The following is a 16,570-nucleotide window of genomic DNA, read 5'->3' on the forward strand; positions in this document are numbered from 1 at the left end:
GGACAATGAGAATAGCAAGGGGTGTGTAGAGCTCGGATGTTCATCTCCATTTAGAATGCCTCAAGGGGGTATCTGCAGAGTGTGAAGCCCTGAATCAAAGTATTTACCACCAAATGTGGCCCCCAGCCCCCCCTCTCTCTCAGTCTCTGGCCCTAGGATTTCTCCCCAGGATAATTCCTTCTTCACACCCCAAGTATTCTTGCCTAGTTGGAATGTGGCCTTGAACTCTGAACGTGTCTCTTGCTGGCCTGAATGGAGGGCAGAGAGGTGTGCATGTAGGAATTAGCCTATAGTATATTTGAATCCATTGCTCCACCCACTTTTGCCTCTGGCCCCTCCCCCTCTCCCCCGGATAACTAGATCCAAGTCTGAGAACTCTTCAAGATTCTTTGAACATCTTTATTTTTCTTCCTTCTCTCTCGGTCCCCCCAAAGTGCATATTAAGCAGAAAGTGTGTTGGAATTGTATGTAACACATTTATTTAAAGTACTCAGGAGGTAACGGGTTCTCCTGTTTTACCGAAAGCTGCTGTGAGTGGCACAGCAGAGCAGCTCTAGAAAAATCACAGAATTTAATATACGTAGCAGGAAACAATCATCAGGAAATCGAAGCAGGGCTGCATAATTAAAAGAACATCTTTGACACAAGCTTTTAAAGGAAAAACAGGATTTCATCACAGCAATGGGCCACGTGCATTCCTTGTCTGCTCTGGAAAAGATCAATTTTTCCCCTCCTCCTCCTTTTTAATTACATTGGTATCTTCTCATCCATGTCAGCAATTACATAGGACACCACAGTCCAAAGAGCAGCACAGAGATTCATCTGGATAGGATCCTGAACTGTCATTGTGTCCCCTTGGGAATGATGAAACCAAAAGTACCTAGTGAGATCATCACGCAAGCTGGCAGCTGTGAAGAGGAAAAGAGTCACTTTGTTATTATGAGAATTTTATCATTTTGACATTTTCTTGTACCTTGGCTTTGACTGAATCCAGGTGAGCTACTAACACACAGTGTATGGTGCATGAAACAACTTTTAAGCCAAAGTGTCTGGGTTTTTCATGACTTCCCTATTAAATACACTTCCCATAGTTTTCTCAAACTTGTAGGAGTAAACGAGACAGCAAAAATGAAGGCTTCCGTTTTCAGTTATTTGTAGCACAAATGAAACGTTATACAACAAACATTAGATTGCAAAACTCCCCACTGAATTTCTGTCCTTTTTATTGCCTTTCTCACGAAATCAGTAAAAGCTTGACACTTTACATTCTGCCTCTAACACAATGCTTACTTACGTTCTGATCAGTGAGATGGTTCTTCGGCAAAGAAGGCGGGCTGGTTCTGCTTTTGTTTCATATGCACATATTCGAAATAATGGCTCGGATACTAATTAAGGAAATTTTCTTAATTCCCCCTGTAGCCACCTGTGGCCTCTGAAAAGCCTGTCTAGAGTCTTGGGGACCCTCCTGAAGAATGTGGAGTACGGTACAGGGGACCAATGTAGGAGGGGCAATTTGTTCTCCTAATGCCAACCTCCTATTTTAAATTGTTTTACTTGCTGCCATTGCGCATGCTTGTGAATGCATTGTGCGTGCATTTGCATGAGAGAGATAGCATGCGCCTGCATGCTGTGTATGTGCTCTATGTGTGCATTTTTGCATTGTACATGTGGTGAGTACAATGAAACCAAGTACAGGCACGGGAAGTATGCATGTGCATAGCTGACCACATCCACTACTGGCATGCGGTCCTGATAAGGGTGGCCACCATTGTTGCCATTGGGCTGTGAAAAGGTTAACCACCCCTGCCTGAAAGCTTAAAATTCCCCAGTATTATATTCTTCATCCATTCATCGTTTTTCATTCAACAGTCTGAGGATGAGAATGAATGAATGATAATGAGAGAATTCTGTCGTCGTTCCTTGCCTATGGAGGCCCCAAGAAGGCCTACTTGGCACCAGCGTTTTCTTGTTCCAATGCCAGGCAATTTTGTTTTGTTTTGTTTTCCTAGGCCTCTGGGCAGCACCGATGATTGGATGTTTTGACTCTTATTTTGTTTTCCATTGTGTCTATCTTCCTATATACATAAAACTGTAAGGCTGTAATCATGCTTTGTAGTGCAGCGGCCACCCCAGCTGCAGCGTGACAAATGGCAGGCAATCGGGGAACAGCTGTAGGGTGAGGAGGGGGAGCAGTGGGGAAAGGGTGGTTGGCAAAGGAGTGGATAGGGGTGGCAAGCAGTGCAGGCATGGAGGGGGGACAGCCCCTAGTGTATACAGATCTACTGTATCACTGTATTTTATTCTTACAAATTGCTTTGGGGCATTCTGTTGTGGGGAGCCATTCGTAAATCCAATGAACTAAACTAACTATTCCAATTGATTTCACACGGAAGGGAAGAGGAGCCCAATGATTATTTGATGCAGCCATATTTTGTTGCCCAGTACATTTGTGATTAATGAGCTTGCATCTCCTGTTTTGCATCTGTGCAGGGAGATTTTCTCCCACATGTTGGCAACATACAATCCATGCGCTTAATTGGACTCTGTTGAGCAGCATAGGCCCCGGGTATCAGCACTGGAACCAGCTACAGAGTTTTCTGATCGCTGCTGGTGATTACATGGGTTTCCTTCCAAAATAAAGCTTCAAATCCATCGTACAAGTTCTCCTGAAATCTTTGCTTAAAGTGCTATTCCACACATACATGTTCAGTCAAGCAGTTGCAGAAAATCTTTTTAAAGCCCATCTTTTATGAAAACCCACGGCACAGCTTAATTACACAAACAAACTGCTGGCCAGGTGTTCTCCTCCTAAGAATAATTATGTTTTTGTATAAAATAACATTTGAACTTTAATTAATTCAAAGAATGTGCTCAACTTTTTTTTTTCTTGTAATGGATCACTCCATTAAAAGTTTATGTGCTGTATAGGTTAATAGATTTAAAGTATACCCTGAAAAAATTAAGACGTGGGTTGCAAAACACTGTGGGTGGTCTTCTGCTTGGGTACAGAAGATTTTAAACTCTTCCTCCATGTAGCAGCTACACTCCCCCCAAAGTTGCCCTCCCCCCTTGGACAGGGCATCTTCCAGAGCCATATCCCGTGAGGTACAAGGGGCTGCCACCAGATCTTTCCTCCATGCATGGAAGCACTCTGTTCTGTGATGGATTGGGTTCAAAGTGCTTCAACTGTGTATTTGGGCAACAAATACACAGTCTATCCTGATGCAAGAGCTAGCGACTCACAATTGTCCCACTGGAGTAATTGAAATCATTTCCAAGGATGCGGTTTTCATAGTGTAAATTACTATCCCTGTCTTTCTCACAATTATGACGAAAATTGAGTATATGGCTCATATACCGACATACATTCTTGTGATGGGGATGTTGTGGCTTCCCCATCAATACAATAATTGCTGGACAAAATACAATACAATAATTGCTGGACAAAATACTTCCATCTATGGGGAAAAAACGTTTCAATTCATGGAACCCGAAAGAGGCAGGGGAACGCATTCATTCCTTACTATAAGTAAACAGAACAGTTCGTAATTTGCTTCTACCCAAGAAATACTTGGCATGTCTCGCGGATGACATTGTGGTCAGGACCAAAGGTTGCATAAGCTCCCCACAGCCTTATGGGAGCTTAAAGGTTCCCTAGCTTAAGCGCATCTGCAAGACTGGGAAATTAGACATTTATCAGCTTCAAAGGAGGAGGAAATGCCAGGGAGGGAATTAAAAGAGACTCTCTTTAAAGTGCCTCTTTAATCAGAAGATGAGTTTCAAACAGATGGAAAGCAGTCAGAGTCATCTTCAAGTGCAAACATGGGAATGAAACAGGGTCAAGCTTCATACTTTATAACAATAATATGTATTGTTTATTAAGCATTTTTAGCACCTAGGCGCTGGAGAAACATAGGAACATCAAAATACAGGAAGCTGCCTTATCCTAAGGCAGGGCACTTCCAAACAACCTGATTATTGAGCATTTGTCCTGATTTGTTTGCAGGAAGATCAGACCATAGCTATCAACTTTCAGATTTGAAAATAAGGGATCAGCAGCCTCACCTGTCCTGGGGACAGTCTACGGGATATCTAACAATCTGGGATAGCAGCGGGAAGCAGCGAGAAACGGCGCTGGAATAAGGGAATTTCCCGGGGGGGGGGGGGGAAGGGAAGGTTGACAGCTATGGATCAGACTACATTGGCTATTTAACAAGCATCTTTCCTGATTTGCTTGGGAGAAGCTAGATTATGTGCATCAAGGCAAGTGTTATTCCACACTTTCTACTGTGTTTTTCCATTGCCTTGCTTATTGCAGAAAGTTTGGCATTTTGAGGAAGCAGGGCTTGTTATGCAAGAACTCCAAATGAAGTCTAATTGTAAAAATTGATTATGCCAGGATGTGCTTGCATACCCGACAATAACGGTAACAGACTGGAAGCGCTCTCAGAATCCTGGTTCCTCTGGCTCAGGAAAGTCTACTATACTGACTGACAGAAGCTCTCCAGGAAGCTCTTGCTGGAAGATTCAGGTGGGATAAAAGTAAGCAGTTCTTCGCACAAGACTTTTAACTATGGAACTCACTCCCGCAGGAAGCAAGGATGGACACCAACTTGGATGGCTTGAAAAGAAGATGGGACAAAATCCTGGAAGAGTAGTCTGTCAATGGCTGCAAGCCTTGATGGCTATGCTCTGCCCCCATGGTCGGAGAAAGCAATGTTTCTGAAGAGCCGTTGCTGGAAGCCACAGGGGGATAGAGGGGGCATTGGCCTGATATAGCAGGCTCTTATGTCCAGTACAAAGGGACGCGGGTGGCGCTGTGGGTAAAACCTCAGTGCCTAGGACTTGCCGATCGCATGGTCGGCAGTTCGAATCCCCGCGGCGGGGTGCGCTCCCGTCGCTCGGTCCCAGCGCCTGCCAACCTAGCAGTTCGAAAGCACCCCTGGGTGCAAGTAGATAAATAGGGACCGCTTACCAGCGGGAAGGTAAACGGCGTTCCGTGTGCTGCGCTGGCTCTCCAGATGCAGCTTTGTCACGCTGGCCATGTGACCCAGAAGTGTCTGTGGACAGCGCTGGCTCCCGGCCTATAGAGTGAGATTAGCGCACAACCCTAGAGTCTGTCAAGACTGGCTCGTACGGGCAGGGGTACCTTTACCTTTACCTTATGTCCAGTACCTAGTACAGTGGTACCTCGGGTTACAGACGCTTCAGGTTACAGACTCCACTAACCCAGAAATAGTACCTCGGGTTAAGAACTTTGCTTCAGGATGAGAACAGAAATCACGCGGCGGCAGCGGGAGGCCCCATTAGCTAAAGTGGTACCTCAGGTTAAGAACAGTTTCAGGTTAAGAAAGGACCTCCAGAATGAATTAAGTTCTTAACCCGAGGTACCACTGTATAGCCTTCAAAAGAATTGCTTTGGAGTACAGCTCCCACCAGCCCCAGCTAGCACTGGGTGTTGCTGATGGGGGCAGCCACTAGTGCTGATGGGAGTGTAGTGCTTTGACTGCTTCCTGCCTAGCACAGATACAAAGCAGGCTTCTGGTGGAAGGGATGGAGCGCTTGGGTTTCTGCTGCATGGGAAGGAGGGGGAAGACTCCTCTTTCATTCCAGTGCAGAAATCAAGCAGGCTTCCAGTAGAGACATTATTGTTATAAATGCAGAATCCCCTATTCCTTCTCTAGCAGCCCACTGTATTCTGAAACGGGACAGAACAGGAGCTGGAACTCCCTCCTGCGCAGCCGGCACAGAAACCAAGAAGACTGGCAGTAGAGGAAATGAGGGCTTCACCCACTCACCATCACCTTGCTGTGTTCCTAGCACTGCCAAACCTCCTGCCCATCGAGCTGGTGGGGAAGGGACTGAGTGGATCTGTGCCTTTGCAGCCCACCCATTCCCATGCTGGAGATTACATTATAAGTGCTTTACAGATATTGAAAAGAGAAGTCAGTCCTTGCCCCCAGGCTCACAATTGAATAGACACAATGCAAAAGGAAAAATGATTGGGGAGGGTAGAGGAAAGCAAACATTGACGTTGCTGCTCTTAACCTAGCCAGCCCTGCCCTGATATTCATTGTCGTAGGCAAGGGAACAGCTTTCCAGAAGCCCTTGCTCCCACCATTGATGGCAGAGGCCAGAGGGTGCCCACTAGGTTTGTGAAGTTGGAGGAGAGTGCTCTTTCTTTTTTTAGTTACAAAGCAAGGTATACAATACGCCCCCTCCACTTTAAAGGGAACAGTCATTGACAACTGTACTCTAAAGGATATATTTAGGAGCCCTTTTTAAAGTGCAAAAGAACTGGCTTGCCCTTTCTCATCATTGTTTTGTACTTACATTTTAAGGCAGCACTACAAGCACAGGATTAGTAGGCTAGGCATGGAATGACACACACACACACACACACACACACCCTAGAGAGGAGAGATACAGAGCATCCATTAATAAATCAAAGCTTCATCATCTCAATGAAGCAAAAGGCATCTGCAATGAAGAGCAAGTTTTCAGTATAACAAACAAGTGCACTCTGGATCTCCAGGGAAGTGCATATTCATATTCTTCTAGGATAGCTGTGTTGGTTAGTGTGTTGTGCTGATAATGCCAAGGTTGCAGGTTCGATCCCTGTATGGGACAACTGCATATTTCTGCATTGCAGAGGGTTGGACTACATAATCCTTAGGGTCCCTTCCAACTCTGCAATTCTCCAGTTTCATGCTTCTATGGCATGTCAAGTATCTGTTTTTATTTTCACTTATCAGAATTTTGTGAGGCAGTTCTCCAACCAAATAATGTTCTCATATTGTTTAGGAATAAGGTGAATTTGACAGATTAAACACACACTCAGTTGAATTTCTCTTGCACCGCTAATGCAGTAGTAACTTGCATTACTTGCATATTGCTTCATGAGACCCGCAGGTTGTACAGAGTATTCCTACTTGGCTTACTCTGAACTCCTTATACTCCATCTCCATCAATAGCATTCCAGCAGGGCAGAGAGCTATAAAGTGCTTGGCATTTATCTTCGAGCACATCTAGCTAAACTACCATACTAATTAGAGAAAGGCCAAGAATAATTGGACCAATGGATCATTTTGTGAACCCCACCCCCACCCGTCCCTCTATCTGCCTCCCTCTCTCAAATTTGACTCTTTGCAATAAGAGGTTCCAAGGAGTTGGGGCCACAAGATAGCAAAGAAATCATAGCCCAGTCTTGTCAGCAGCTGCCCAACTTCCCCTGGCTGGGATGCCTTTACTCTGTGCAAAGGTGTTCACACCTTGGCTAGAGATGAATTAGGAATGGTTTAAGGACTCCCACAGATGTGAAGCTGGTTGGAGATAGAAGGCATCAAATACAGTCAAACCTCAGTTCCCCAACACCTCCGTTTTGGAATGTTTCAGCTCCCAAATGCCAAAAACCCGGAAGTAACTGCTCCGGTTTTTGAACGATTTTTGGAAGCTGAATGTGCTACGCGGCTTCCGTTTTGAGTTTCCCTATTGTATTGAGGCTTCTGCTTTCAGTTTTCAGTTGTTGAACATTTCGGAAGTCGAACGGTCTTCCGGAATGAATTATGTTTGACAACTGAGGTTTGACTGTAGTAGTATTTCATAACAAAGTACAGGATACATATGCTTTTTGGATAACATCACATGAACAGGGAGTAAAAACTCAGCACTAGAAATGCAGTTGGTGCTCAGAAAACAAGAGTGTGGCCATATCCTAACTTAGAGCCATTAATTTCAATGGGTCTACTCTGAGTAGGTCTGAATTGAAACCACCTAATGGACTTAATTTTGTCAGATCTCCTTAGAATATCCCTTAGTTGGACAGAGACCTGGAAAAGTGGCTGGCTTGCTTGCTTGCTTGCTTGCTTGCTTGCTTATTTGTTTGTTTGTTTGTTTGTTTGTTTATTTATTTATTTATTTATTTATTGGAAGAGTTATGGCTCACCACCAATTATTATTTTTTAATGGCAAATGTGTGTGGAATGTGTGTGTCATTTCAATTTTTCGCTTCAGATACCGCAACATCTAAAGCTAGCACCATTCCGCAGGATTAAGTGAGCCAATTGGTGCCTTTGGCGGCAGACAACACTTAGAATTTTTGTTTCATTTTGGGTTGTTTTTTTTTTTGTCAATTTGAGCCAAAATGATCAAGAAGTTAATGCGGTTCCAGAGGGGCAACGGTGCCATTAGCTCTGTCACTGAGCCTCTGCGCTTGAAATTACTGGGTAAAGCAAATGGTGCTTGAGTTACCCTGCTGCAGACCTTGAAATAGTTTCCGGCACAGAGTTTATAAATAACACCCGAAGTCCTGCTGTTTTTACCTCCTGAATCACTGCTCTCTAAAGCTTTTTTTAAAAAAAATAAAAAATCAAGGTTTGCACAAAATGGCAAAAGGGAAGAACCTCCTACAGCTGCTGTGGTGCCTAATTAAACGAGGGTCTGTTGATGGGAGGGAAGGAGAGACGAGAGACACACACAGAGAGAAATATATGCTGCTCATCCAGACATTTCCTGTTCTGTTTAACTCATCTGAGTATTAATTCGTATTGATACAGTAAATAGGGTAAATTACAGCCCAGGATTATCACAGTTACTTTTGCAGCACATTAACCTTTCGCTCATCGCCGCAGAGCATTAGTGGCAGCTGGAGAGGGAAACGAGGCTTGCATAAAAGATGGAGCGAAATCAGGTCGGGGTTCCACTCTGCGGCACAAAAGCTGACGGGAATCAAAAATAACTTCTCCTAAAGTGCTCCCAAGTTAAACCAAAACAGATATAGCCTTTGTTTTGTGAAAACACTCTGGTGGCTTTCGTAAAAACACTCCCACCCAGCTGCTCCCAAGCATTACACAAGCAGATTTCTACTTTAAGCATTACCAACAACCGATAACTGGCATACACAGATTGACAGGACTGTTAGAGTCCACCCACCCACCCACTCACCACCCGCAACATCCCATAATCAGTATTTTCATCTTTAACAGTAGAGCCCAGGAAAAGGCTCAAAGTAAAGATAATCATGTTGACCTATAAGGGGGGGGGGACTCTTAAATCTATAGTTGGGGTATATCTTTGTTGGGAAAGAACCAGATATATAATACCGAAGCAATTAAGGCCCCATCTGCACTGAAGCAGGATCATAGCATTTCAAACAGGTTTCCTCATTAGGAGGAGAGGAAGACTATTGAAGGCTACTGACAACAAAGCAGCAATGCTTCTGGCTATCAGTTGCTGGAAACCAAAGCAGAGGAGAACGCCCTTGTGTTTGAAACACGCTTGCTGGTTTTTCACTGGACTAGACGGGCCCTTGGACTGATCTAGCAGACTTAAGAAATGCCTGACTTTTGCCCCTGATCTGTTCTCCTCTCTTGTTGTGTCTTTTAGACTGTGAGTCCGAGGACAAGGACTGTCGTGTTACTGATATTTCTAAGTCACTATGCTATGGGACGCGGGTGGCGCTGTGGGTTAAAGCCTCAGTGCCTAGGGCTTGCCGATCAAGAGGTCGGCGGTTCGAATCCCCGTGGCGGGGTGTGCTCCCGTTGTTCGGTCCCAGTGCCTGCCAACCTAGCAGTTCGAAAGCCTGTCAAAGTGCAAGTAGATAAATAGGGACCGCTTACTAGCGGGAAGGTAAACGGCGTTTCCGTGTGCGGCTCTGGCTCGCCAGAGCAGCGATGTCACGCTGGCCACGTGACCCAGAAGTGTCTTCGGACAGCGCTGGCCCCCGGCCTCTTTGAGTGAGATGGGCGCACAACCCTAGAGTCTGGCAAGACTGGCCCGTACGGGCAGGGGTACCTTTACCTTTACCTTATGCTATGGGAACCTTTTTTCCAACTGAAGAGAGGGGTAAAAATACTTTAAAAATAAAAATGTTGCCTTCTGCTCATCAGCTGGGGAAAAACCCCCCAGCTAGGCTGTAAAGAATGGAATCTCCAAATATCCCTGGATTGTAAAGTGCTTATTTTTCTTTCAGCAGGCTTCAAATAAGAAAAAACACATTGCACTGGAAGAAGAATTTATATGCAATTAAAATTCCAATTCTCCCACCGGATTAGGCTTGTTGTGGATCCAACCAGCAGACAGCATCCTGAGTTCTGGCAACCCCAGTGGCCACTTTGACGGGATTGTGGGATGTTGGCCGCCTGTCAATCACCTGGCTTCAATATGACACCAGGTGATCATTTTTTCTTGGATAGCATGACAAACCACATTGCAAAAGAAAACCCAAGGCAAGTGAATCCTGGAGTTGTGGGGTGAATTAAAGCCTGCCGGAGGTCCTCATGTCCTGATTTGGACAGGGGTTGGCTGAGTCCCCCGTGGAGTACTCAGTAGCCCAGTCAATCCCAACAGGCTCATTCTAACTGTCAATCATCAATGGTAACAGCCTCCTCTCTGCACAACCAGCAGGACACTTTAAGGCTACCAATTGCACATGAGCTGCCACATCTCTACATGCCCTGCACTTCACTTGTGACATCAGGTGTAGGGCACCTGAGCATGGTTTCAGGGAGAACCGGAGGATAGCTCAGTCAGTAGAGCAGGAGACTCTTAATCTCAAGGTTGTGGGTTCGGGCCCCACTTTGGGCAAAAAGCTTCATGCATTGCAGGGGGTTGGCCAGGGGTCAGCAAACTTTTTCAGCCAGGGGCCAGTCCACTGTCCCTCAGACCTTGTAGGGTCTGTATTTTGAAAAAAAAATATATGAATGAATTCCTATGCCCCACAAATAACCCAGAGATGCATTTTAAATAAAAGGACACATTATACTCATGTAAAAACGCGCTGATTCCCGGACTGTCCACGGGCCGGATTTAGACGGCGATTGGGCCGGATCCAGCCCCCGGGCCTTAGATTGCCTGCCCATGGACTAGACTACCCTCGAGAGCCCTTCCAACTCTACAATTCTATGATTATATGAGTGCATGACCTACGCCGGGTTTAATTAGACCTACAGGCTGCACCACACCTTAATCGATTAGTATAAATCATGTGCAAGGTGGATGAAATACGTAGAGCGGTTCAGCCCAGCCTGTACTCTGCCAATAGTGCGGAAAAGTATATTCCATGCCAAACTTGCATCTTTCTCCTGCAGCTGAGGGCCTGCCTGCACAATATGTTAATCATGCGATTAGCAATCCTGTTGTGGTTTATGTGAAAATAAAATGCCAGGGACGGGTGAGAGGTGATTATCAGCACCACAGCGTACAGGGAGGGGAGGTTTAAACTTTCCCACTTCAACAAAAGTCTTGATAAAAATCTCCCCCTCACCTAAGAGTTAGGTAAGGTTTTTCTTACTGCTAATTGCAGCACGGTGTTCCCCAAGATCATGGCTGGAGGGTGGGGAGAGGCTTAAACCACCCCCCCGTCAACATGCTACGGTGCTGATGGCAACCCCCACCCCCCTCACTTGTTCTTTTATTTTTCAAAATACCGCAATCTGGTGGCTAATCACATCATTAAAGCTAGGTCCTCAGAGTGACAAATTGATCCTGCGTTACAGTGAGAGCCTCATAATATTACAGCACATCTGGATATCTAGAGCCCATCCCCCACAGGAGTCACCTAGGTCTGCTTGTAAAGAGGTACATAAAAATCCCTTTTCACGGTTTGCAAACAACATGTTCTGCCACCATTTGATTCCTGTACTTTGCATCTCTCCGTGGTACATGCTGCGGTTGCATCAACTGAAGTGCAACATCTTTGGTCAGCCCACATTTCCTACTGCAACATCAAAACTGTATGTGACACAATTGCTGAATCCTGCCTATTACTACTACTGCCAATAGTGATATTGGGGATATTCTCAAGTTTACAATGGAAACCATTTGCAATAAGCTACTTCTAAGACATGCACTTGCCAACAAAGGTCCATATAGTTAAAGCTATGGTTTTCCCAGTAGTGATGTATGGAAGTGAGAGCTGGACCATAAAGAAGGCTGATCGCTGAAGAATTGATGCTTTTGAATTATGGTGCTGGAGGAGACTCTTGAGAGTCCCATGGACTGCAAGAAGATCAAACGTCTCCATTCTGAAGGAAATCAGCCCTGAGTGCTCACTGGAAGGACAGATCGTGAAGCTGAGGCTCCAATACTTTGGCCATCTGGTGAGAAGAGAAGACTCCCTGGAAAAGACCCTGATGCTGGGAAAGATGGAGGGCACAAGGAGAAGGGGATGACAGAGGACGAGATGGTTGGACAGTGTTCTCGAAGCTACCAGCAAGAGTTTGACCAAACTGCGGGAGGCAGTGGAAGACAGGAGTGCCTGGCGTGCTCTGGTCCATGGGGTCACGAAGAGTCAGACATGACTAAACAACAACAACAACAAGACATGCACAAATGCCCGGATGTGTTTTCAGATGTGGATGTGCATGAGTGTGGCAGCTCCCATCTTTCCTCCCAAGCTTGCTTCCTTCCCACTTCTAAGTCTGGGACTAGGAATGGGGGAGAAATCAAATTCCATTCTCATTTGAAGGAGAATCTACTTAATCCACACTTTCTGAAACAGTACCCAAGCCAAAACACAGCCTGCCTTCAAAATTCACACTTCTCTGAATTTTGCAGTGTGCTTCTCCAGCCAAGTAATGCATACCAAAATGCATATACTAGTGTAAAATGTGCATATAAATGCATACATTAGCAATAATAACACATAAAATGCATTCTACTAGGCAAAACCGCTTAGGAACATGTGTATCTTAGGAAAAATTTGTACTAACATGCTGTTGAGTTTTATGAGGGGCTGGAGTGCATGAAAAATTTCCTCTGAATATCTAAATTAGATGTTCCTTTCACAATCAGGGTTCCGTTCCAAGAGTTACCCAACAATATCTTAAAGTTATTTCTGTATTATAGAACATTTTCTTTCTTTTTGGTGGTGGTGGGGGTAAAGCAGTGAATCCATATTTTCAGAAATGTATTATTAATAAGTTGTGATTCTCCTTCCACATAAATATATCCCAAGGCAATTTTTATGTTCTGTAACACAAAGTAATAAAAGTTCTGTTTAGCAGAATAAAAAGCTAGGCTCCCTTTCAGGAGACTGGACCAGCCAGTTCATCAGCACTGAAATGTCCCCACATCCACGAATGTTTGAAAGCCTATGAAGTAATTAATAAAGGCATTTGTCACAAGCTTTGCAGTGTTTGAAGATAGCAGCACTACATGAAAACACTTCAGAATCTAATTTATTGGTGCCTTCTTGTGAGAACTGGGAAGATACAGAATCTCCTTGGATCTGTTTGGTGTGGTTTTCTTTGGGGACTTGTTTGTTTCCTCAGTATTTTGTAGCAAAAGCCTTCAGTGCTGAGTGTAGAAATTTATGCATGCCTGTCAATGCATTCTGTCCACCATCTTTTACATAATTCTACTTGAATGAATTCAGACTTGAGTTAAATGAGGTCACCAAGGGTTTCACAGCTTAAGAGCAACAAAACAATAAAGTCAACCATTTGCAAATTTCATTTTCCCACCTGGTCTCACCACATGCTGAAGTTTGTATTTCCAAAAGACAAAGTTGTCCCCACACCTGTGATTAAAAGTACAATTGGACATCACTTTTGAGAATAGCAAGATGCTGAAATCAGGACCCCAATGCATGTTCAGACACACCTGTGTACTCAAGCGGTAAGATGAGCAAGCGAAATCCAGTACACTGACCATGATAAAAGTCATAAGAAGATGTTAACTATGGTTGACTCCAGGGTGTCAAGCACCTGCTGGAAATTTAGGCCTGCACAATTAAAGTGGATTAAAGCACTGTGGCACCCTAGCACAAAATATCAGTTTTAAATCATTATTTTTATCTGACTTCTTCAGAAAGTTCAGAAAAAAAGTTCCCAGAGGGCATTGTCCCCTAATTGAAAAAGGAATTCTGCTGGGTTACTGAGGGCAGGCTAGCTCTACAGTGGTACCTCGGGTTACAGACGCTTCAGGTTACAGACTCCGCTAACCCAGAAATAGTACCTCGGGTTAAGAACTTTGCTTCAGGATGAGAACAGAAATTGTGCGGCGGTGGGAGGTCCCATTAGCTAAAGTGGTACCTCAGGTTAAGAACAGTTTCAGGTTCAGAACAGACCTCCAGAATGAATTAAGTTCTTAACCTGAGATACCACTGTACTTGAAATGGCAGCAGTTTTTTCCTATTAAATAAATGCTTGGCAACTTTGTCTTTAAGCCTGCCCACTCACCATAGTTCAGAGAATTCACACACACATTCAAAAATTGCCAATTTCCCCTCTATCTTTGTGGTGAAATCAATGGTCCTCTGTGTGGGGTGTTGTGTGTGTGTGTGTGTGTGTGTGAGAGAGAGAGAGAGAGAGAGAGAGAGAGAACAATGGCCCATTTCAGTGGCGCCAACTTGTATAAAATATTGTGGGGGCCCAGGAAAGCCCCACAGTCAATTGCCATATGCAGCACACACAGACCATTTGAATGGCAATGCCCATCAACTTTGGGGGAGGCCTGGCCCTCTCAAATATTTCATCGGAGGGGCCAAAGGGACCTTGGCCCCTAGGAGCCGACTCCTTTGGCCAATCTAGTCCAGCACCCTGTTCTCACAGTTGCTAACCAGATGCCTGTGGGAAACCCTCAAGAAGACCCAAGCATGGGAGCGCACTCTCTCTTCCTGTGACCTCCAGTAGCTGCTATTCAGAAACATTACTGCCCCCTTCTGTGGAGGCAGAGGGGGGGTGAGGTAAAAAAGGTAAAGAACCCCTGAAGGGTTAAGTCTAGTCAAAGGCGACTATGGGGTGTGGATCATCTCGCTTCAGGCCAAGGGAGCCGGTGTTTGTCCACAGACAGATTTCTGGCTCATGTGGCCAGCATGACTAAACTGCTTCTGGCACAACAGGACACCGGACGGAAGCCAGAGCACACAGAAACAGTGTTTACCTTCTTGCCACAGCAGTACCTATTTATCTACTTGCACTGGTGTGCTTTCAAACTGCTAGGTTAGCAGAAGCTGGGATACAGCAACAGGAACTCACCCATTGTGCAGATTCAAACTGCCAACCTTCTGATCAGCAAGCCAAAGAGGCTCAGTGGTTTAGACCACAGCCCCACCCACTCCCTACGTGTGGAGGCAACAGCATAGCCATTGGGACTAGTAAGCCATCGTGGTCATAACAGAGACAGAGTGGTGTCAGAGAAAGGGGTTTCCCCTCAGCCTTACTTCAGATAGCTGAGAAGGAGCTGAAAGAGTAATGGTCACAGGCAGAGGCAGGGATATATCAGGATATGTGGGCCGAGAAATGAGAAAGAGAGAGGAAGACAATGGAGGACTTTTAATTTAATTTTATTTATTTTGGCCATGGAGGACTTTGAAGGAATGACTGAGCATTGTGTGCTGGATGCAGCAGCAGACCCAATGCATGGATATATGTAAGGGGTGTCACATAGTCTGGATAACAAGACAGACACATAGTTCTTGGTGGCAGTTGTGAGGCAGTGGGCGCTGCAGTGTTAGAACACCAGGGAAAAGAAGTAAAAGAGGGAATCAATGAGAGTGTGATGCAGTTTTCACTGAATGGGCAGAAAGGAAAAGCTATATTTTCTCAGTTCTGCACGGGGAGAACTGACAAGACTCTCTTTAAGGAGCAATTTCAATTTTTTCAAAGCCTATTAGCATTAAATTAAGTGCTCACAAAAGACGGTGTTACAGGTTAACACTCTCTCTTGTAATGCAGCCAATAGTTGTTGTTTTTTCTTTAAAGAGTAATGGATTTAACATTTGCGGTTGGTTCTCCAAGTGCCAAGCAATTAAAATTGTTCTCTTGGCATGGTGCTTCAACTTAATAGCTCCTAGCTGGTCAAAAGCACACTCCTTTCATCCTTGTCTAGGACAAGATAATTTTATGGGAGGCTGGATGGCTCATAGAAGCTGATGGAGTGCTAAAGAAAATACACATACCTGTCACTTGTGTTTGCAAAAACCAAAACAGAACGAAAACAGCTAGGTTCCTAACACTGTAGCCACACATCTAGGTATGTTTTCTCAGCTTTGGCTTGGCAATCTGTGCTGCAGGGCTCAGAATAATATGGTGCGAAGTGATTTAGTTCTGTACATGGAATCAGGAAGACCTGGGTTCGAATCCTCACTCAGCTGTGAAGCTAGGGTTGGAGGTGGAATTTGTTCAGCCTGCTTTTTACAGAGGACTGGAAAGCAGCTAACAACTGGAATACACATTCCTCAGGATGTTGCAGTGCAATTTCAGTCCACAAAGTGTGCACAAAGATAGACATAGTCTACATTCACTAATGCAATGTTTGGGGGTGGAATGCACTGCAAAAGCTCTTTACAACGACTTTCAACACTTGAGATGTATATTCAACTTATTTCTGTAATTTTAAGTTGTTTTAAGTTGTTTTCAACGTTGCTTAATATTGTGTTTTAATGTCTGGATTTTGTTTTAATTGTTGTAATCCACCCTTGGCACCTTAGGAAACAGGGTGGGTAATACGTTGTTGCTGTTGTTGTTGATGACGCCATTATTTCTGGGAAGAGGGCACACAAAATGTGTCCCAAATGCATACAATGTGCATGCAGATTTTTCATGCATTTGTTTTGGAAAGGCCACTT

The 16,570-nt window shown here is 44.7% G+C and overlaps 1 protein-coding gene across 4 annotated transcripts in view; it reads right to left on the minus strand.

The window, feature by feature from the left end:
* Positions 1-462: 462 nt before the first annotated feature.
* The window catches only part of CPQ (carboxypeptidase Q), a 155,603-nt gene continuing 139,495 nt past the window's right edge, over positions 463-16,570 (minus strand). For all 4 annotated transcript variants that reach the window (XM_083451244.1, XM_083451246.1, XM_083451247.1 and 1 more), the window contains exon 8: positions 463-908. In XM_083451244.1, coding sequence (XP_083307370.1) covers positions 748-908 — 161 coding nt within the window. In that variant the 3' untranslated portion in view covers positions 463-747. The remainder of the gene's footprint in view (positions 909-16,570) is intronic.

The sequence above is a fragment of the Podarcis tiliguerta genome (assembly GCF_965153285.1).
Source record: "Podarcis tiliguerta genome assembly, chromosome: 7".
In the NCBI taxonomy this organism is placed as follows: domain Eukaryota; kingdom Metazoa; phylum Chordata; class Lepidosauria; order Squamata; family Lacertidae; genus Podarcis; species Podarcis tiliguerta.